Genomic DNA, 23715 nt, shown 5'->3' on the forward strand with positions numbered 1-23715 from the left:
AATCAGAGATAACTATCTCTACTGTGATATTCAAGTGCTATAGACAAATACCTATTCCTGGTGCTACCTGCAGCAATAAAAAAATGATGCACCGCTTTTACCGTTTAATATTTCCTAAGCACCAGCGCCGGTAAATGGCTAAATCACGTCTGCTATTTGAGAGCGCTATCTCATCATGCGTGTGCGAGAGTGCGTTCTCTCTTCTCTCCGCGTCCTAGCACCTGTACCACCAACGGCACCAACTACCTACCACCCACTACCCTCTCCCTCTCCCCTCACCAACACCCAACACCCTCTCGGCGGAAGCTAGCGCTCGCGCGAGAGAAACTCCATGAAGAGGGGCAACCACCCCGCGTTCGACGAAGGGGAAGAGGATGTAGAGAGAGAAAGGGTGGCACGCATGCGCTTCGGCACTCGCGGGGGATTACCCGGCGCGATCAGTCGTGGCCGGCGGTGCCGGAGGCCAAAGACTCTCATCGCGAGGGTAGTAGACGCGCGTCGCATTTTCCGCCGGACCTCTTCCGCTCTCGGGTATACTTATCTGTGTCCTCCTCACCTCCCCCTCATCCCGTTGTCCCGTTGTCCTCCGCCGCCACCCCCGTCGCAATATCAACCCGCCGCGCGATATCTAAACCGTCGCCGGCTTTTAGATCGGCCGCGCGCCGCGTATGCACCGCGTGCACTCGCAGCAGCATCGCCGTCGACACCGCGCGACGACACGCCGCTCGTTCTCGTCGCCGGCCACCATCGCCACCGGGTCCCTGCACCGCGGATCGTGCACGTCGCCGACGACGGCGAGGACGACGAGAACGACGACGGCGGCGGTGACGATCCGGCAACGACTCGACGGCAGCGGGGTAGATCACGAGGACCGCTTTTCACGAGGGTGACGCTGAAACGGACGTGCGTTCCTCTTTGAAGAAGACTAGGCATCGAGCTCGGTCGAGCGTGGGATTCGACCACAAGATCGAAGGATGCTGGCCCGCTGCCTAATCTTCGCAGGTAAGTCTTCCTTTAATGTCTCTTTTTATTATCGCATGTTTTTCATTACGGATCGATTCCTCTGTGAATAAAATAGTGAATAAAATAGAAAGCCGACAATGGCATTGAGTCGTAAAAAGGATCTGTTGGACTGATATTTGCGCGTTACTGGTTCAAATTAAATTCAAATTAACAGATTTCTTATTTCACTTCTTCTTTAGAGTCTTATATACAATAGTTTTATAGTACAGACAGGAAATGAAGGTTTGGTTAAAGAAAAGTAAGTTACTGGCGCAATCGACGCTCAAAGGAAAAAGTGAATTTAAACGACCGTCTGTTCGAACTTTTTCATTTCTACAGAATGTCGGATTATATTATGTGCATACTGATCCAGGGATTTTGCCCTTTTCACGATAACGCCGAGGAACTCGTTCTTCGCTCTATTATACTTGATCGGAAATGTGCATTGATATCGCGTGATGGTTTGATCGTTACTCGGCGATATCTCCGCTTATTTCGAAAATGTGAGCTATTCCGTGCAACCTGTGCATATTTATTAATAAATATGGCGAAGTCGTCGCTAAATAAATATTTTATGAACGAAATTTTGCGAAGCATGAAAATTCTCTGCTGCCATTGCGACAAGATGTCGCGTCGCTTTATTAGAAAAAGAGAAAAAAACAGTTTCCAAGTAGCTCATATCGCGAATATCGTAAACATCGAAATTCCGAACTTAGTGCGAACCAAATTTTCATTTTGACTTTACGATTTGCCGTACACGTGACTCCTGAATAGTGCGTACCGTAGTGAGTATCGTAAATTTCGTCCATATATCTGTTCGCAGACTTGCATGTATTTTTGGAATCGTCGCATTTCGAATACGAATAAATCTTAACGTAAAATTCGATATTTATATATGAAAAGAACCATTTTGCTAAAGTTTATCTAAAAATTTAGCTGGACACTGATCTGAAAATAATTTTATTTGTTGGAATCATTAAAATAATTAGATACACAATGTAGAACTCTCAAGCTAATCCAATCCGAATTATTATAACGTCAAATATTTCGCAGCATTATTCATCATGCTTAAATTTCCTACATAATTACTTTGATGGTTCAACAAAATTATTTTTAGATCAGAAACTACCTACATTTTTAGATATTCATTCTAATGGTTCGACAAAATTATTTTTTTATTTATATCTACTTAAATTTTTAGATACTTCAACAAAATTGTTCTTTTTATGCATATCAATCGATGGAGCTTACAACGAGTGTGATCTCTCGTTTTACTTTTCGCTACTCGCATTGTACGAGTTTACATTAAAGTGTCCTAGATGTCTGAAAGGCTGCGTTGTAATAAAAACGATTGTTCATAGCGTGGTATCACGGCCGCGACGTCGCAGCGTGTAATTGAAGCGATCGAAGTGTAAATTTGCTCGTGCGAAAGTTTCGCGTCGCGGCGGAACATCCGTACGCGTTATCGCGACGCCGGTTACCGCACGTCCATACTATTTTCCCGTGGAAACAATTTCAGCGCAACCGTCCAACTTCCTGCGCGCGTGTAAACGCGCGTGTGACACGACGTGCGCGCGTGTTCTCTCCCGCGTCTATAGTTGCGATGTGCTTCGAAAAGTTTCGTTGGAAACAAGATAGAACAGGGCGCGGGCGCGCGCAAGCACACCAACGCTTACGGAAATCTAATTCCGCGAAGCTGCACACTAACAAGTTCGTCCTGCGTAAAGAAACCTTAGCGAAACCTAGCGAAACTCGTGGATCTACTCAAATTTTATGAGGCACGTACGAGACTGTAATTAGATACGCGATTTAGATGACGGGAAGATACTGCAGGGAGAAAAGTTCTATTTAGAACAATACTGATTCAATGATATAATGTTTTTTATGTTTTTTACCTCCCATCCTTCTGCCCGACAATCAGCAAATATAGCCGTAAAAAAATAGATAAAGTGAAAATAGATTTAAAAGTCTATATGTGTATTTTCATTTCATTTGTCTTTTACGATTATATTTACTGACTGTCGGAGGGGAGAGATAAGGAAAGCTTCGGCTCATTTTTACAAATGTTTTAATTAAAACTATCTTATTATTTAGTTTTATCCAAATTCTCTTCATTTAAAAACAAGAAATTTTAACGTATCATTTCCGCCTATGACGTCACAATTCAATATGGCCGCGGTGACTAATTAGGAACGTTAAACATGAAAAAGTGATAGATATAATAATAATGGTAAACAAATTTTGTTTTTAAGTATATGTATGTATAGCCACTTGATTCCGCCATTCGAAAAATATAAATAAAAATATATGAATATTCAAAAACAGCTAAATGCGCGAATAATTCTCATCAATGTACATTTACCATTATGTTGTTTATACATTGAAACCAATGTATTATAGTATTATCGTAAACTGAAACCGTGCCTTATTTAATATCGCAATACGGGAAAGAAAAATATATTTTGCATCAAAATTATACGCGTTGTAATATCGATCATTAAATTAACTCGTTCGTCAGCCGTACTCGCGAGCGTACTCGAAATTATTTAGGTCAACGAAAAATCGTGCTGCCATGAGAGTGTATAAAAAGCTCCAATCTCCGCGCTCTCATTTATCTCGCTTAAGGACGTTAATTAATCGCGAAAGTCAACTGTACCGTCCGTCTCCTTAATAACTCCCTTAATGATACATAAAGACGATAAACTCGAGACGTGTACAAGAGAGAACTATCAATTACGAACTTCTCGACGTCTTCCTGCTGTACGTTTGTCTGGCGGCGAATGCAATCATCTTTCAGACAGCTGAGGGCCTGTAGAAAAGAAGAAGAGCCGATAACGATCGCAACGCATCTTGAGATTCTTCTCGTTAACGTTCCTGCTTTTCTTTCACCTCCGCGCAGGAAGCTTTATATAGTTTCCTAAAGGAGCTCGCTACCGTCGTTGTCGCCACCACCGCTGCTGCCACCGCCACCGTTTTACCCCCTCGTTCCGCACTAATTGCGGACAATCCTGGACTTGAAATCTCTCGAATCCGGAAAAGCCTTTAATCTCGACTGCCGTGCTTTAACGATGTCGCCCGTGTTTCGTAGGACGATGTTCTGAAATTTAAGCGCTAAGGAAGGTAGAAGAGCCACCCTTAATAAGACTCCTCTCCTTCCCGTATCAGATATCCTATATCGTCCTTTTCTTTATCCTTCTCACTCCTGATCCTGATCTTCTCGCGCATCCAAATTGGGGATCCATATCAATATTAATCATATTTTCTGATTAAATATTTTCAAAAACTTCGCCCATTTTGGGTCCCGCGCGTACACGTATTAATTATATATTTGTAGACAATAATAGAAGTTAAAATTATTTTAAATCCTTAATCCCCTGCAAAAAACAATTCTGATATTTTAAAAATGTCGTCTCACTTATTCGGTTGATCATTATCAAAGCTGAGGAATTGACATCCTCAGAACGTATTCGTATGTCTTTCAAATCTTTAGGCATCCTAGATATCAAATGTATGACACAAGTATAGCAACCTATAGTAGGGGAATTAGTCTTACATTATATACTGTTCAGTGACGGTACTGCGAGGCAGTGCTCTGGACACAGAAATAAATTTTGTGGGCAGGAAGAGAATAAAAAAAGATGTACGATAATAAGTATTCTAATTACGTACTAAAAGAGTATCAGTTAATTAAAAGCATCCTACGAGCATAAATAAATTCTCTAAATTCTTTGGAATGGAACCTCACTCTAAAGAGTGAAAATTGAGCCAGGCTTGAAAAAGAGACTCAATTTTCAATCCTTAAGAGTAAGATTTCACTCTTCAGTGTAAGATTCACTCTAAACGTTTTAGAGAGTAGCGAAATAATGTACCTCATATCGAAGAGGTCATAATACTGATCTATAGCTACTATTGTTGCAGTTGGCAATTTTACTCTTTATGCTTTATATTTTATAATTTGACGTACTCCTCTCTACGCGAGGGGTCTAAATCTAATAAAATAAATAAATACAGTACATCAAATTAACAGGAACTTTTTAAAAATTACTTATAAATTAGTTATTAATTAAAGCAAAATTAAAAAGTTGATCCAACTTTGCATTATTGATAATTCTCTTTAATAACGCATGGAATAATACAGCTCTTAATTAATGTGATATAAAACACTCGATATCTGCAACGGAAACTTTGATAGCCGCGTCGAAAACTTAACATAGCAATTAAGAACGTAGAAACTACTGGATGAGATATGCTAAAGTATAGAAAGTGAAATCCTGAAAGTCAAAAGTTTGGATAAAGTAAACGTAAACATCAATCTTTCAGATCAATATTTTCAAAATGCAACAGTTTTAATAATAAGTCGGAAATTTAAAAAGATCAATTATTAAAAAGTTCAATAAAAAAAGAAACTTCTCTATCAAGAACAATTTTCATTTAGTTGAGAACGATTTTCTTAATATTAAAGCTAGAAATTTTGTTTTTTTAAATTTTATTTTTTTACTTTAAAAGTTCAAGTTTTATTGAAACTAATTATATAGGAAACTCATTGATCTCTATCACCTCATCTAGCTAACCGTAACTTTTCTAAAAGATGAAATTAACTATAACGTCAATATAATTTCAGCATTTCGGAAATTCGTGCAGCTATATTCCTACTACTTTAACTGCGCTTTTAACATGATCGTACTTTTCGGCACTGCAATAAACGCACGATATTCGCTTCCGAAGTGACGTATTCAAAGCGCGGTCGCTGAAACGTGTGAGCGGACATACGTGCTGGGTGATGAAACCTGCTAATTATTTCTCACTCGGAAACACCGGAAAGGCATGCCTGCAACAGTGTGTGAATTTTCCACTGCACCACTATTCAATCCGAAGCTGATATTTTTCCACATTCGTTCTAGACGCTCACCATTAATCTTTTGCATTCCGTAAAATTGTTTCAAAAAATATAATTTATTTTTGACATACAAAATAATATAACAGTACATGAAAAAAATGGACATTCTCTTGTCATGTATATATTATACGCTTTGTAAAGGATTTGACATAAGCGAAATAAAAATTAATGATTTACTCTATTAAAAAAATATATATATTTACTACATTTTCATGACGACGGTATCTTCATGCCAAGTAAATAACTTATTTTTACGAAACTGGATATGTATTTAAATTTATACTGAAATATTTAGGATGTATACACATATTTTTTTCAAAATAATGAAAGAGTTCCAGATTATTCTAAATTACATTTAAAAGCAAAACAAAAAATTTAGTAACAGTTTATCATTCGGATCAAAAATTATTTCATTAAAAAGTAATATTTTTTACTGCTCTAGTAGAAAAAAAATACGATATATATACATATGAAAACGTATTATAAAATAATATGACAAAAATGTCACTTTTTTAAATATAAGTATTCCAGATTTACGAAAAGTTGCGATGCAGAAATCAGTTATAGATAAAAAAATATTTATTTATAATTAATCCCTGAATCGTAATGAAACCTTGTCATTGAATATTTGAATATTTAAACTTTTAAATATTCGTACAAAAAAAAATTGAGACTTTTGTCATTGTATTTTCAATTATACAACAATAAAAATATTATATTTTATAAGGATAAAAATATTATAACAATAAATAATATAAATAAAAAAGTGTTATTCAATAAAAATAGAAAGTTATAAATATAACTTTCATATGCACATAGTTTATTTAAAGTATAAATATTAAACATTTATAAAAATAGATATAATATATCTTTAAGCACTAAGATATTATTCATAATCAGATTGATAATCTCTTTTCGTAACTTGATCCATTATTTTCCTGTAAAATTATCTCTCAAAAAAGTTAATAAAGTTTATTACACAAAAATTAGATATTTATAAAGTTTTACTTTACGATTGCACGTGAAAATTTCTCATTTAACTTTGGTTTTGATCGTCGGTAATAAAAATGACTATCGAAATCCAAGCTCGGCTATATCGATCGACGAGCGAACGCCCGCGGCTGAAAGAGATGTGGAGCTTTTTCGCCGGTACGTTCTCCGATTAGGTGAATAACGTGGGCCAACGTGACGAGCCTACGCATCCCAATGGGCTCGAATCCCGGCACCGGATTGAATAATTTATTCGTTATGAATATAAACTCGAGGAAACTGATTCGTATCGCCGTGAGACCGGCGTCGCATGAGTCTAGGTCGAAGCACGAAGTGATGAAGAGCAAAGGGAGAAGTGAGTTCGAAAGTTGCTAACTACGAACCCTCCAATTTCTCTACAACTTGTGACGTTTGTCCTATTCGTATGCTGCTTTTCTGTTTCTCTCTCTTCCCTCTCCCTTCTTCTTCCTCTCTCTTTCATCTTCCTTTACTTTTCGTATTACTCGATACGAGCTCTGGCTTTCAGGGTGAGAATCGAACAGAGCTTTCAATCTCACAGCTGCCGCTTACGTTCCACGATCTCGTATGCGTTATTGGAATTCCAGAAGCGCGAAGAAGAGCTTTAGTGACCGATATAGGCGGAAATGATGATACATATACGTGACGGATGTATACGATCCATTTGTAATCTGCCGATCGCACGCATCGTGAATAAAAGGTGCTTAGATTGAAAAGGACACAAATACTACAATCGTTTGCCTAACACTTTTCAAGCAGTGATACTCGATTTCCTCAAGTGATATCAATATCTTATATTGTGTCACTTATAATCAAATAAAATATCTGTATTAAGTATGTTAATCTGAAATACATATACTTCTCTCAAAATTGTTTCATTCTTCATTTATATAAGTATAAAAAAACATAAAAGAATATAATTGTATTATGTCTTTTAATTTAGTATTACATTTTCAATTAAAACAAACTTTTTTCTCAGATTTGTTCAAGCTTAATCTCCTTGCGTTTTAATAATAGAATAATAGAACTCTTGGCATACTGCCGATAAGTTCTTCAAGTATCTCATTCAAAAACTTGGGTTTAATCTTAATTTATATGAAAACATACTGTTTTCATTCTCTTTTTATTAGTCGTCATTCATCATGATATCGAAATGGTGTTTAGTACAAAATTGGAAATTAATATTTCTTTCAACATGATATTTGTCTATTTGAGAAATTTACTTATGATTTCCGTTTATAATTATTTTTCAGTAATTCGTAAACTCTTTTGAATATTTCCGTAACCGAAAATAAGAGAGATATTTGATTATAATTTAATATTTCATAAATAAAAAATGAAATTGTTAGCAAAACCGTAGTACATGCTGAAACCTTTAAACTTTTAAACTCATGTGTGAAAAATTAAAATATTGTATGTAAGGTACCTGAACCGAATAAGACCCACCTAATTTATTTTTTTTTTTTTTTAATTTCCTTTATAGGGATATTGAAATAAACTAAGTGAGGAACAAATCTTCATTTCATTCATCCTAAAGATAAAATATATTGTTTATATAAAATATATGTAAATGAACAAAAATAAATTTTGTTAAACTCTGATATTGAATCTTATTACATGCATACGAATATAATAAAAAGTAAATTAAAAATAACAAAGAAAGTAGACATTTTCTTTTTAAATCAGTTTTAAAATGATTATTAATTATAGAAAGGAAATTCCTTAGGACTTTCCTTACTCTACTCTCAAATATTACAATTATCTTTAATTTTGTTTATAACTAACTTTTTAATCTTTGGAAATTTCTAGCAATTTGAATGCAATTTTGGCTTCTTAAAAGATAGCATCATTAAAAATAGTTATTTTCTGACGTAAACTTCATAACAAACAAATAATAGCTATTGTATAATAATAATCACATAAAAGTGGGCTTTATTTAATAAGAACAGTGTTTAAAAAAAATATTTATACTTACTCCAAAAAATTGATTTATTAGTTATTTCCCACAATTAGGAAATTGAATAATATTATAATAAATTATGAATTATGAAATATTGTATATTGATAAATTTTGCAGCGGATTGTTATAAAAATGGCTCATACTAACCTCATACAAGTTTTTATTAACAAGCGTGTTGCTACCGTGTTGATTCCAATTCTTTAATCTTTTTTTATCTACTTCTTATGACACATCTTTTAAGTATATACTACAAGCGTAAAGTTTTATTTAGTGCCTGGACCTTATTCGGCTCAAGTACCTTATAATTTATATGTATAACGTTTTTTCGCATAAATTTATAATAATTCGCTTGCAAGTCAAATGTACTATTAATTATCGACAAAATTAATCGAAAAAATTATTAATATCATTATTTAATCGGTTAAAAACAAAGGGACAAAGGGAATTGGTAAATAATATATCAAGAGAAAAAAAACGAGAATTTACTTAGCGGTGCGAATGTCGGAAACATTGTGAGACGGCATGTTCGGTACGAATTAGTGCGAGCTAGTGAAAAAGCGATTAAGATACATCATGCCGCATAGTCCGGTGCGGCAATTCAACGTTGGCCGTTTCTTAGCCCCAAAGTTTTACGTGAACATTTACAATTGAAATTACTCTGTCGTCGTCGGTGGATTATTTCAGACTGTGCCCGAACTATAGTTGGTACTCTTACTCTTCTTTCCCGTGAGATTCGCTTTGAGAGGATTTTGTCCCGAGTCATAATGAAATCGCTGTCTCCCTCCTACCTCTATTCGTCCTGCCTCCACTTCTCTCCCTTGTACGACATGACGCCACCACCGGTTTTCTTTATTACCCCACCCCCTGCCGTTCCTCCGCTTGATCGTTTGCTGGATGACACTCTCAAACAGGAGAAGAGCTCTGAGCTCGGAAATAATCGCCGGTGGTGGTCGACAACGCAAATTTAATAACTCGTCTTTCAACATTCGATTCTCTACGAATAAGCGCTCGTGGATTACTGTGAAAACGCGAAGGAAGAAACGAGCTAAGGGATCGCAACTTGCAGAACGAAATCATTGAAAACGATCAGCCGCAGCTTTATCACGATCAAACTTTTGAGATTACGTTCGGATACCTTTCGCGGTGCATTTAACATCCGCAACAAACTTGTAGCAATTTAAAATAGATAGACAAATACAAATTTTCGTTCGATTTACGAGATCGATGTTATCTCATTTCTGTTATGCAATTTTTTATAAATTACTTCTGGTAATTAAATACAAAAAAACAGCTACTCTTCTTTTAAATTTTATGTATATTATTTTATATATTTTATATTGTAAATTACATATATTGTATTATTTTGTATGTGTGTGTGTGTGTGTGTGTGTGTGTGTGTATATATATATTTCTTCTGTAAATAAATTATTTTTTCTTAAATTAATATTTTGTAAATTTGGTTTATATTTATTATACATATTTATATATGTATAAGAATAAAAAGTCTTTTTATTTATATCCGGCCAACTCTCACTACATATCGTATTGTTATCTATTTTCCAAAAAAATTTACAATATCATAATCGACATTTTACAATGTCATTAATAAATTGATCGGCCATTTATGTTATTAAAAATCAATCTTCAAAAATATGCACATTACATTTTTTATGCAAGCACAAGCTCATCCCGCAATACAAATTTCTGCAAAATCTCGAAAAATAATTCGAGCCCAAGCGAATTGAGCTGCAAACAAAGAGCCGACAGTTTTTCATATCGCGCAAACAAAAACCGACGGTTCGAATTTCGAATGTATACGTTGCGATTTATACGGGATCGTAAATTAAAGCTCACGAAGCGATTTCATACATGGCCGGAACATTCTCGACATCTTTCGATACCGTCAGAGACTTCATTGAGCCGGAATTCTTCCCCCGTGACGAATCATCATTTGACTCCCCTTTAAACCCTTCGCGTCTTTAAACGCGCGCGCCAGTTGGCACTACGAGTGGACCGATCGTTTACCTTCTTTCATTGAGATTGCTTTTCATCGATACAACAAAAGATGCGTGCACGCACCTCCTGCGTGCTCAATAACATGCTCCTCAATAGATAGACTAAAGTGCGATTTATAAGACAAACAAAAAAGGAATGAGAAGACATTGTTAAAGGCAGGGATAGAATAATTTTGTTAAAGCATTTCGAAAGTAAGCGAAAATTTAGCTAAAGATCTGAAAATAACTTTATTCGATCATTAAAATAATTCTGTGGGAAGCATGATGAGCCTACTATAAAATATTTTGAACATTTAAGCAATCAGCTACAGAATTATTTCGATCTATCGAAATTATTTTCAGATCTGTTGGTCTGTATCTATAGCTAAATCTTTAGACATTTTAACCAAAGTGTTCTTTCAAGGCACCTACTGGTGAAATGATCATGCACTAAAACAATAAATAGTTGCAATTATTATAATTATGATTAACTATAATTTATAGTCATTTTTCTCGATATCAACTATATATTTGTTTGGTAGTATTATAAGTGTTTGTGAATTATAAGTAATTATTATAAATATTATTACTAAGTTGGAGTAGTAACTATAAAAATAGAGCTTCTGATTTTAATTATTTTACCACGCAATTATATGTAATCTTAAATATCAAACATTTTTCTCTCAGTGTGTGAATTATAATGTTAAAATACATATTGTTATTATTTTTTTCATTATTTCTTTGCATAGCTTTTTGAAATTGTTTATTATTTAACTTAAATTTTTAAAGAAATTAATAAAATGTAAAGTGAATAAAACAAATCACACAATCATATGCTCATTGTATCTATATTTTGTTAAAAGTGCTGATTTAAACTCCAGTCTCGATCATGAACGAATGAAATTTTCCTCGATCGTACGCAAGCGAACGTAGTTAAGATGTAACATCCATAATGCCGGCAAATTTGCATGGCAATGAATCTATTATACCTATAACGGCATCGTTCGACCGTGATATCAGGCGAGTTGCAAGGAAAACGTAGATACGCATGCGGAATTAAAAGCATTGACGATGGAGCGATGGAACGTACTCGAACGTATCAGTTATTTTTACGCGTTCATAACTTGTTCAACATTTCTAGAACAGTAGTATAGCAGAAGAGTAGTAGCACGAGCTGCGCTATGCAAATTTAAATAATAATAAAACATGCAAATTTTTATGCAAACGATAGTTCCGTATTAACACATGACGCTAATTAACTTACCTTTCATTTGTAATAGAAGTGACTGCATCGCAGTGTCATTGATGATTCGAAAGCAGCATAGCGATATAGATTTAATATGTACACATGCTATATTTAGTAACTCCCTTTAGTGGCAAAATTAGCCCACGCGCACATCGAGTGTTACGCCGTTAACTGCTGAATTATTCCAGGATAAACGTGTTTACATACGTTTAGTTGTACAGCATGCGCTAACGCCGTAGGGATACTTTAAACGCGTCGGTGAATGGACGTGTCATCTATCTGCGCGCGTTTAATCGAGGATTGGAAATACCAGCAGCCGATCAGCTTACTGCCGGTTAAATATTTACGCCGGTGTGACACAAAGATATCTACTAAAAAGAACAATTGCGATACCTTTGTTGAAAGAATTATATTCGATTTCAAAATGACAATACATACTACTGAGAGAAAAGTTTCTGATATTTGTGTCTATATATAATTACATTATTATATTATCATATAATTATGATTATTATCTACTACTATAATGTTAGTAATAATAACTATATATATATATATATAGTTATTATTTGTGATAAAACTGTGTGTGTGTATATATATATATATTAGGTGTTGGAATTAATTCGTAGCGTTTTTTAATGAAAGAATGTTATTTATTTCACATGAGCATTAAAAAATACATTAATGAAAGTACTTCCCATCACTTGTAAAACGCTACGAATTAATTCCAACACCTAATATATACAACAAATATACAGCGGGCATAAAAAATGATTATAAATTAAAATTACCATAAGAGAGTCATTGCTATATTGTAATTGCAATATATATAATTAATGATTATAATTTAACTAAAACGAATATGGCTCAAAAATAATTTTAAATCATAATTAAGTTACATTAATTGCAGTTTTATAGTGTAAGAATATGAAATAACTGTAATTTATAATCATTGTTGGTATGTTAATTATACAGATATGTTGATAAAACTGTACATATATTTACATTATAGTTATTATTACTAACATTATATATGCAATAATAATCATGATAATTATATACTTATATAATCTTGAATTTTTCTCCCAGTGAAGGTGCTCTAGATTTAACAGACAGTGAATTTGTCTTATGCAAAATTTGAAACTAAGTTTTGACTTTTCACAACTTTTAAATCTCAATATGCTTGATGTCACAGTAAACGTTTTAAATTATAGCGTCAAGAAAATCTTGAAATTATTTCAGATATCTGCATTTATTTGGATTAGTAATTATAAGCGGATTGAGAAAAGGAGAGAGAGAGAGAGAGAGAGAGAGAGAGAGAGACGCGAAAGGATGATTAAGTGACATTATTAAGATCTCGATGGAGTTACGGGGGGAAATTGATGTTAGAAGTTATCGATTCTCTCGGGAAACTGATTAGAGCGATTTTCCTACAGCGAAATTGAAATTCGCGGTGCGCTTTAATGTCATTTAGAGAAACTCGCAGGTGTCTGAAACAGCGTTGAAAGAGGACCCTTTAAGGATCCTATTATCCATGGAAATAACGTTGAAGCATTGCCTACCGAGATCCTGTACACTATTCCTTTGAATTTAAGAGCATGTATAAATTTAAAATTGGACTGTTCTCGCCCGAATACACGTAACGATTACAAGTATTTATTTTAAAAATGCAATAACGTAACAATTACAACTATTTATTTGAGAATGCAATAACCGAGTTTCATACTCACACTTAATAATATCTATAACTTTAACATAATCCGTATGAATGTAATGGTGAAACAAAAGTCGTAGTCGTGTTGTAAACGTGTGTCCTACATAATCCATTATATCTCAAAAGTAAATATGCCTTCGGGATTAGCTCAGAATTCATCCTCTCGTATATTCTCTATCTTTAAATGTCCACGTACATGAATCACAGACTGAGAAATAACAAATTAAATTCAAAACTGCTAAGTAATGCGGTATTTTATAACACCGCATTACATGAGTTTCATTCTATATATTAGAACATATTTGTTCAGTATTTCACGGAAAAATATGATACTTGATATTTTTATAAAAATGAAGATTTGTTTCCATATAACATCGTACGTTGTGCATTAAAATTACTGTCTGTGCTTCTCTATCATTAAATAAGAAAAAACTAAATACAAATAAAATAGTTAAAAACGAAATTTTATTACAAAAAGCTAGATTTTTTCCTACGATAACTATATTTTTTCCTATGAAATAGTATATATATTTATATATAGAGCGTGTATCTCGTGATACCAATATCTCGAAAATCAATGTTTCGCAAATAAAAGTTCTCATGTTTCTGCAAACAACAATGTTTCTTTCGCTCCGTCCAAAATTATACTGATTGTTCTTTGAGAATTGAAATTCACGACACCAATTGCTATGTGCGAAATACGGTGACATTGAAATCTAATATTATCACACGCGTCGTGATGCTCGACATCGCGTGAGAATGGCCTCCTTATCGCGATTTGCACGTACTGCTACCATTATCAGCGATGGAGATAAATCAGTCTATCAGTTCTCTCGTCGTCCTTTGACAGCCTAGGAAGAAGCTGGAGAAGGAGCTGCAATCGAGGAAGACGGAGTCGCTCGATATCCATTAACTCTCACCTCCCTCTCTCTTTCTCTTTCTCTTATCATCTCCTCTCTTGGAAGGAGCAGAAGCGAGGAAAGTTATTCTTGGTTCATCGAAAAGATACGAGTTTTATGTTCTTCGAACACTCGCGTGCCACGCATTTCCGTACTATTCCAGATTGTAGATCGAAAAATGACCTACATAAGAGCGTGGCAAAATTGCATTCTTTTCTTATTCATAAAAAAAGAAGCAATAGTAGAAAAATGCCTGTTACGGTCGAAGCTGGATCTCCATTGCTTTAAATATATTCAATCTTTAAAATAATTCGACTTGCAGTTCTAAAAAGACTAGATACAATATGATATGTATGCAAGTACATATATATATATATATTAGTACATATATGTATATTAGTAATTCAAGATTGAATTATTTAAAGCAATGAAGATGTCGCTTCGACCGTAATAGACATTTTTCTAGTATTGATTGTGTTTCTCACATATGCGATCTAAAATAAAGATTCTTAATATTGTTTATAAAAAAAATATGTTAATAATCTTTGAATCTCGTTCGAAGAGATGAATACGCGTTTACAATGAGCTCTTTAAACCGATATTCGGATAAAAGAAGTTTCTAGAAATATCTCCTTTTAATTAGAATAATTATATTACAATAATATTCTATATATATTGTATAAATATATATAGAATACTGAATACTATAAAAATATAGTATTCAATATTACTTTAGTTCTTATTACTTTGTAAAACTAGTTGCAAATATATCTTGAAACTAACATTCTAATATTAACACATATAAAAAATAAGAGCATAAAAAACCACAGCACAAGTTATAGTTTGTGATATTTAATTATTATTACATTAATTAAAACATTAAACGTTTCGGCCACAATCTGGCCATCTTCAGTAATTCAATAATATTCTTAAAACGCAGAGTTACATCTAGTTGACATTAAATTCAACAGTCGAGAGTTGTAATTAAATAAACATGTTCTTTTATATGTGAAGATGCTTCATACAGTAATGTTACAACGTCAATTGTCATATCAAGAAAAGTGTAGAACAAGAATTTCCAGATTCTGTTTTACAGCAAAAAAACCAAACGATGAATCTCGAGTATTTCTTTTACACAGTTAGAATTTTGTCGTGACATTATGTGTCGTTATTTATCAAAATTCTCGACTGTTGAATTTAATGTCAACTAGATGTAACTCTGCGTTTTAAGAATATTATTGAATTACTGAAGATGGCCAGATTGTGGCCGAAACGTTTAATGTTTCAATTAATGTAATAATAATTAAATATCACAAACTATAACTTGTGCTGTGGTTTTTTATGCTCTTATTTTTTATATAGTTGCAAATACTTAAATTTTAGAATTGTTAATTTATAGTAGCCAAAACTCTTTTTTTTCTCTTAGTGAATGTCTTCTGCAATGATTATATTACAAAATAAATTGCATATAAAATAGATGCCTGGAAATATCTCCTTTTTATTAGAATTAATTATATTATGAATTAAAAAAAATCCAAATTAATTGGAATTGCCGTTGTTGCAGATAAATTTTCGTTTTTTCTACATTTTAATGAAATCTCCTATCCTAAAGTACAAAATATCTATTTTATCATTTCAAAGCCATCGATCTTGAAAGAGTCAAAGCTAATACGATTTTGAAAGAGACTTTGAAACTTTTTTCTATTGCAATGAGAGACGATGTAATCTTTCGCTCCTATTTACCTGAGCCTTTCTTCCGTTTTCCTTACTTCGCTCCTTGCTTGTCTCGAGCTTCGCCTCCGTCATTTAATATTCATACCGCCGCTGCCGAGAGCGGTATACTACGATGCCCGCGGCTACTGCCGCTCTCACAGAGCCAGGCTTGAAAAATGGACGACGCTTTTGATAAAATACGAAAAACAGTTTCTCTCCACCTTCCTCCGCGCAATTCCACCGCCTTCCTCTTCCTCCTATCTCTTCTATATTCCCTGTCCACGTCACTTCGGCGACTCTTTGAGTCGCGCGCATCCCGCCACTCACCTCGAAAATCGCAAATTGGACGAAACTCGAGGCTACAGCGATATATCGCTTCCAGTGTCTGAGCTTCTGTCCGCTCTTCTCGTCCGTTGAATCTTTCATTACGGAACTCGCTGGAAACTGCCGCGCGCACGGCCACTACCCATGAGATTTCTAAAACTGAGAGCGATCCTCACCGTCGCTCTGTCATTATTTCACCTATTAACGACGTATAACGCGAGTCTTCTACAAGACTCTTCCATTTGATGACACCACTAAGAGCACAAGCAACTTAATTCTCAAGTAAAAAGTTTTGTCTTTAAGTTTTTTTAGAACAAGTGTGTTGAAAAAAAAGTTATTAAAAAAATAATTGTCGCGACTCAAGTGATAATATGCGATTTTCAAATTTAATTAATTAACATATACACATTATCAAGCTCTAATATTCGCTTTGACCTATAATAAAAATCTGTTTCTTATTTGATTTATTATTATCAGTCTAAATTTCACTCATAATTGTTCCAAACTTGATCAATTTTTTATTCCGTATGTAAATATATTATAAGATAGAATAAGATAAGAGAGAGAGAGAGAGAGAGAGAGAAAGGGAGGGAAAACAGAAAAAAAAATTCCAACTTATATTATATTATAATATTGTACAATATTAAGTGAATTATATTATTACGCCTTATAAAAGAAAAAAATAGGTCAGTGATGTAAACCATCGATATGTGCTCAATACATATGTATATAATGTATATATACTAGGCCTCATAAATTCTAATAATTTACGGTACAATGTATTCACATTGTGCTCATCCGAAATTCCGGTACGCCGAATAGACAATACGCAGTTCGTGGGAACATTTCGAATTTTAGATTTTAAACAGGATTCACGTTCACCGTTTATGGGACATCCAGTATCGTGTGTATATCACGCATCGCTGCAACTGCAGGTGATTCAGCAACCATCGCGGGGGCGGTACCGCCGTGGTGGCACACTCGCCGTAACAGGCTGCGCCCCTGCGGTGAACGTGACCCTTTCCGTCTCCCTCTGACTCTCACTTGCATCCCGCCCCTGCAGCTGCACGGAGATGCATCCTGCTACAAGAGAGCCAGAGAGAGTGTGTACAACGAGTCCGAGAGAGCTCGTCCTATCTCTCGGGTCGATGGTTCACGGTTTCGCCTTGCCCTCTCGAACGACCCACCCCTTTCCTGTCACTCTACCCCTCTCGGACTCTCTCTCATTACCTCTCTTTCCAGCCGTTACCTCCTGCTCTCTTCCCGTCCACCTACCCAACTTTCCCTCCCTCGTCGACCGCTGCCCCTATTCGGACGACCAGTGGCGTAACTTTAAATTCAGGGCCAGCCGTGATGTACAACGACAAGAGTTGACGTCGACAAGGAACGGATGTAAGAAATATATATGTAAGAAATCGAAAGACGTCTTGCGAGGAAAATTTTAGCGTAACCGCTTTACTGTAAGCTGTTACCTATTCGCGTCACATGTATTTCAATAATTATCAAAAATATACATATGATTTGAAGAAAATTGCATTGTACCAAAAATCAAATACAGTTATTTTCTTTTCATGATAGAAAGAACGGTTTTGAAGCATGTAAACATTTAACTAAATATAATCTGACAATAATTTTGTTAGATCATCAAAATAATTATGTAGGAGCTCAAACTGGTTGTTAGAACATCAAAACCTTTTGCAGCATTGCTTGAGATTTCTACATAATTATTTGATAGTCCAACAAAATTATTTTAGGCATGTATTATAGCTAAATTTTCAGAGAAATCGATTTCCATGTAGTAACATTTATAAGATAATTAATAATATTACGATGATTTTTATGATGGCAGAGATTCCGATTTTGTAAATTATTATAATATTTATATATCTAAATTATATTAACGTTGACTAAAAATTTATTTACCGTCTGAACAAAAAACTAACAGAGTAAGTGTATTTTTTATTTATTAATGAAAATCATCGTCCAACACTACAGATAAATTAATAACTATTTCCGCATAATTTAAATCATCGCAAATAATTATAAATTACGAATTAGCTTGTATTACGGAGAATTAACCTAATTTCCTTCTAATCGTTCACAATAAAACGTCTACGTGCACGGGTGCAAGCACTGATAATAAATGGCGGCTGTCCCAACGATTTCCCAGCGGCTGTCTGGCGAAACGGATTGTCGCCGAGCGGAGAATGTGTGGACCCTTCCCGAGTTTCCGCAGGTCGAAGGCGCCGGAAGAAGGCGTCGGGACGCCTTCCTCGGGTAAATACGACGCAAATTCGATACCAAACCTCTCGTCGTAGTCGTCGTCTGTCCCGGCTCTTCCTGAATTCCGACGCTCACGTCGCCGGTGAGATCCGACACGAACGCACCTGGGAATAACCGATATCTCGTTCTCCGTCTTTGCTTCCCTCGCGTTCTTCCTACATATATTTCTCTATGCGAGGGATCCTCCCCTGACACCCCATTTAGTCTCTCTCTCTCCCTCATTCCATAACGTATTTCTCGTCTGTACCAGACTCGTTGCTCTTGCGGCTTTACCTATCCATCCACCTGTCTCGCGGTGACGTAACCGCCGAAGTAACACCGTCACCGGCGATGCTTGTCGCTTTCCGATGTAAACGTCCTCAGGGAGATATCTTTCGGTCTGATCGTGTACATGGACACAGATCGTGAGACAATTGCCTTGCCGCCGAAACTAGAGCGATCGGTATGTCGCTATGAGCATAATGCTTGAGCAAGACATCGGAAAATTTTTCGGCCGAAAGGCAGGTAAAGCCAAATATTCATTTAAATATTCTATTCATTACTTAATAGAGATTAACTGAGAAAAATGTATTAAATTTTAATGAATATTTATTTGAATAGTGCTAGTTGGATGTTAATTAATGTAAATATATGTTTATTTGGTACAAAAATTAAATTATTAAAATTAAATTATTAATTTGATTTAATTATTATTATTTTTATTTATAGCAATATTTATTTTTCGTAAATAAATATTATGTATTCAAACAATTATTTATTAAAATTTAATACATTTTTCTCTTAATGTATATGTTCTATTATTAAAATTATTTGAAATTTTAGATTAAAAAGGTTTTATAAAATATATAATAAATATTAGCAATTATTTTTAGCAATTAACAAGCATGTAGAAACTATTTTTGTAAAGCCTTTATGCTTCTCGTACTTATAATTTATCAGATATAAAGTTAGGTATAGGAAGATCGATCTTGCTGAAATATTTAAAAATTTAGCTAAATACAGATCGAAAAACAATTTTGTTAACTATCAAAATAATTTTGTAGAATGCTCAAGAGCTAATTGCTAGAATGTCAAAATTTTTTGCAATATTGATTATCATATTTATCCAATTTGCCTCCTCGTTATTTTGATGGTTCAACAAAATTATTTTCACATCTCTAGATTTCTAAATACAGCAAACTCCTTCTTCCCGTGTATCAATTAAGCCAATATTTTCTAGGACAATTTTTTTGCGGAATCAAACGGGAAATGTAAAAGTCAATTCAAAATGCAAATCGGATCATTTGCGCGTCGATTCAGGTGCAGCAAATACCTTGAAGTTCTATCGGTTGAACGACGATGGAGATCGTTTTCGTTTGGGAAATCCGTACTATTTACTCCACGCTTTGATCATAAAGCGAAACGCGATTCCAGTTGGCAGTCGTGCATTTGTAACTTACGACATGATCCTCCTTCACTACTGAAAGCGCGTCTCGGTCGTTGACACGACGATGTCGGGATAATATTTCTTTTCCCCGCTCACCCCACCAAAGCTTCACATCATATACATATTAGGCAAAGCATAAAGAACGCCTTCTCTTACTCTCTATACTGTTTCCTTCTTTTTTTTTTGCATCGTAAAGTTACGAGGGTGGATCAGAAGGATACATCTTCTCGACGTGTGCGCGCATGATAGCGAAATATCGCTGTAAACACCCTTTCAAAACTCGGACTGACGTAAATCTCGACTGTCGTTTATTTGACAATAAAAATATTGCTCATAAAATATAAAAAATAGACAATAAAATCAAAATAGAAAAAATAATACATTGAGATTTTATGGACTAAGAAAGAACCTGAATATATTATTGTCGAGTATATCATATGATTATACACTGTTAAATTCATAATGTAAAATATTATTCAATTGAACTTATTTTTAATTATTTCTATAAAATGTATAATCACCACTGTTCACATACTGAGAGAAAAATATTTGGTATTTGTAACTATAATTACATATTCCTATAATTATAATTATTACTATTATTATTAATATGATATTAAATCATATAATAATAAATCATATGTATTTCAGCAACAAATGTGTTTAGCAATCTAAAATGACTATAATTATAGTTATTATAATTAAAAAAAAATGGTTGAAATTAGAAATACTAAACATTGAAATTATCATAGTAACAAACGCCAAACATTTTTCTCTCAGTGCAATATATTGTTAATTTAACTAAAACAATTTAATTCAAGGAAATTTATCATTGATATCTGACAATACAAAAAATTGCCTTTCATGTTCTATTAAATTTATAATGTCGAATTACAATCAATTTAAGATATTTTTAATAATTTCTAGATAGCCATTATTTTTATTTAATATGTCGTTAATTTAACTAAAACAATGGAGCTAAAGAATTTAACTGAAGAGAAGATATTAAAATTAAATTTGACTCAAATTTAGTTTATCATTTACTAAATGCACACATTCATATGAACGATGTTTATTTTAAAATTAACTTTTGAAACAGAAATGAAATTAATTCACATTTTGACATACATGGAAATTAAAAATAATAAAATGTTATTTAACTCAAGGAATTGAGTTACCGTTGTTGCTTTGATATCTTCTGCTTTGATAACAGTGTGAATAAATTTTCGGAGATAATTTTTTATGTGTAAACTATTTGATAAATATCTGCGGAAGTTTCTAAAATACTCTTTTGCTCTAGTAAATTGAATAACTTCATTTCTGCAATGATATACTCTTAAGCTTTTATCGCTACAGATTAGAGGTATACGTTAAAATAAAAACCTTACATCAATTACAAGGGATACATAAAAGTAGCATCAAATATGAAAAAGAAAATAGTATATCTCGAAATCGGAAGTCCTCTATTGTGAGGAAATTTAAGATGACTCATCCAATCCGGACTCCTAATATCGTGCTTTATCTATATGAGATTTACTTTCTGTTCCTGCACGGGATTGTATTGTAGTAGAATTGAATTGAAATGAACTAGTGCAAGCCAGAACTGATAAGTATAACCATGCAGACAAGGAATAAAAAACGTTCTAATGTAAGCTAAAAATAATGTCTCAAATTGTTTATATGGAAATATTAGATAGGAAACAAGACCGTTTATATTAAATAACATTAAAATCCGAAGCGCCACTACAGTCTAAGTATTAAGATGTTGGACTAATATATATATTATTCAAACGAATGAATTAATTTCAGAAATAATAATTACGTGTCGATATGGTTGTCGACATTAACGCAATTAATCTGAAATGTAATAATCCCCCCAAAATTCCCCAAATTAATCTTAAAAAACTGTAATAAACTTATTGCGAAAAAATATTGCCTTGGCCGGGAGTCGAACCCGGATCTCTTGCATTCCGTGCGAGAATTGTTTATATGGAAATATTAGATTCGTGTGAGGAAGATGAAAGTATTAATGTAATTTCATCATTAGGAACACATTTTTATTTTAATGATAGTACAAAATATTTTTGTATGTAGGCTTAGTATATTTATATATTATATTTTTATCGTTTCATATTTTATCATTTATATATTAGGTGTTGGAATTAATTCGTAGCGTTTTACAAGTGATGGGAAGTACTTTCATTAATGTATTTTTTAATGCTCATGTGAAATAAATAACATTCTTTCATTAAAAAACGCTACGAATTAATTCCAACACCTAATATAATATTTTTATTACGTGAATTCTCGTATTATTTGTACGGTCTGTTTTCTATAGCTGAACTAGTGTACAATAATGTTTACATTATTGCACTGACTTCAAACCTAATGCAGGCAGTCCAATGAACTCAGGTCTATTCTTTTTAATTAACGTACTTGCATGGTTTCATCTTTCTTCCTTTTCTTTCCACATTGGAGAGAAAAGAAAAAAAAGATAAACCGAGCAAGAAATTCAGATAAAAAGAACAGGCCTATATCCATCAGATAAAAAGAACAGGCTATATCCATTAAGCTTAGTTGCAATGAAATAAGAAACAGTGTCATTGATGTCATTTTGGAAAAAAACGCTTTAGTGTACACTTCTTAAACTAGTGGAACCAGTGCAGAAACAGAAAACAAACCTGTGATTGTACCAGATATTTCACGATGACATATGAACAGCTCTGTTGCTGTCAATTGTCGTTTGTTCAAGAATAATCGAAATGCTGTCGGTATATTTGTAACGTCGAGACGTACAGCCATGGATATAATAATTGCAACACTCCTTTTTCAATAAATTTTGAAACTCAGACTTGCTCGTAGAGAGATTGAACATAAATGGTTACATAAGTAAAAACCAATCGCTCGGTGAGTAAGCTGTACTCCAAAACTCGAAAAATGTTGCAACTGTTCTATCCATGACCGTACATATAAAACCGTACGTATAAAAAGCTTTGTATCTCCAAAAGAAAAATACTGCAAATTCACCTTCAATCAAATTCGTTCATTATTATTTCGTACCTCGTTCTGCTTTACCGAGAAAAATATCTACGATATAAAAAAAGTATCTCCTATTAGTGTGTAACTCAAAAAGTCATTCTCATTTAGAAATTATTACCTCAAATTTAAAGATACTACGCGATACATGATTAAGAGTGAAGGACATTAAAATATCTCTAATCATTTATGAACTATCCGATAAAGATTTAT

The 23715-nt window shown here is 33.8% G+C and overlaps 1 protein-coding gene across 5 annotated transcripts in view; it reads left to right on the forward strand.

The window, feature by feature from the left end:
• The first annotated feature begins 403 nt into the window (after nucleotides 1–403).
• Dscam2 (Down syndrome cell adhesion molecule 2) overlaps nucleotides 404–23715 on the forward strand; it is a 154788-nt gene continuing 131476 nt past the window's right edge. For 4 of the 5 annotated variants that reach the window (XM_087411583.1, XM_087411582.1, XM_087411584.1 and 1 more), the window contains exon 1: nucleotides 960–1002. In XM_087411583.1, the coding sequence (XP_087267709.1) occupies nucleotides 975–1002 (28 nt within the window). In that variant the 5' untranslated portion in view covers nucleotides 960–974. Of the gene's footprint in view, nucleotides 1003–23715 lie in introns of all 5 variants that reach the window. The other variant, XM_087411585.1, reaches the window with a different exon arrangement.

This window comes from Acromyrmex echinatior, chromosome 11 (genome assembly GCF_024713525.1).
Source record: "Acromyrmex echinatior isolate Ae372 chromosome 11, ASM2471352v2, whole genome shotgun sequence".
NCBI lineage: Eukaryota > Metazoa > Arthropoda > Insecta > Hymenoptera > Formicidae > Acromyrmex > Acromyrmex echinatior.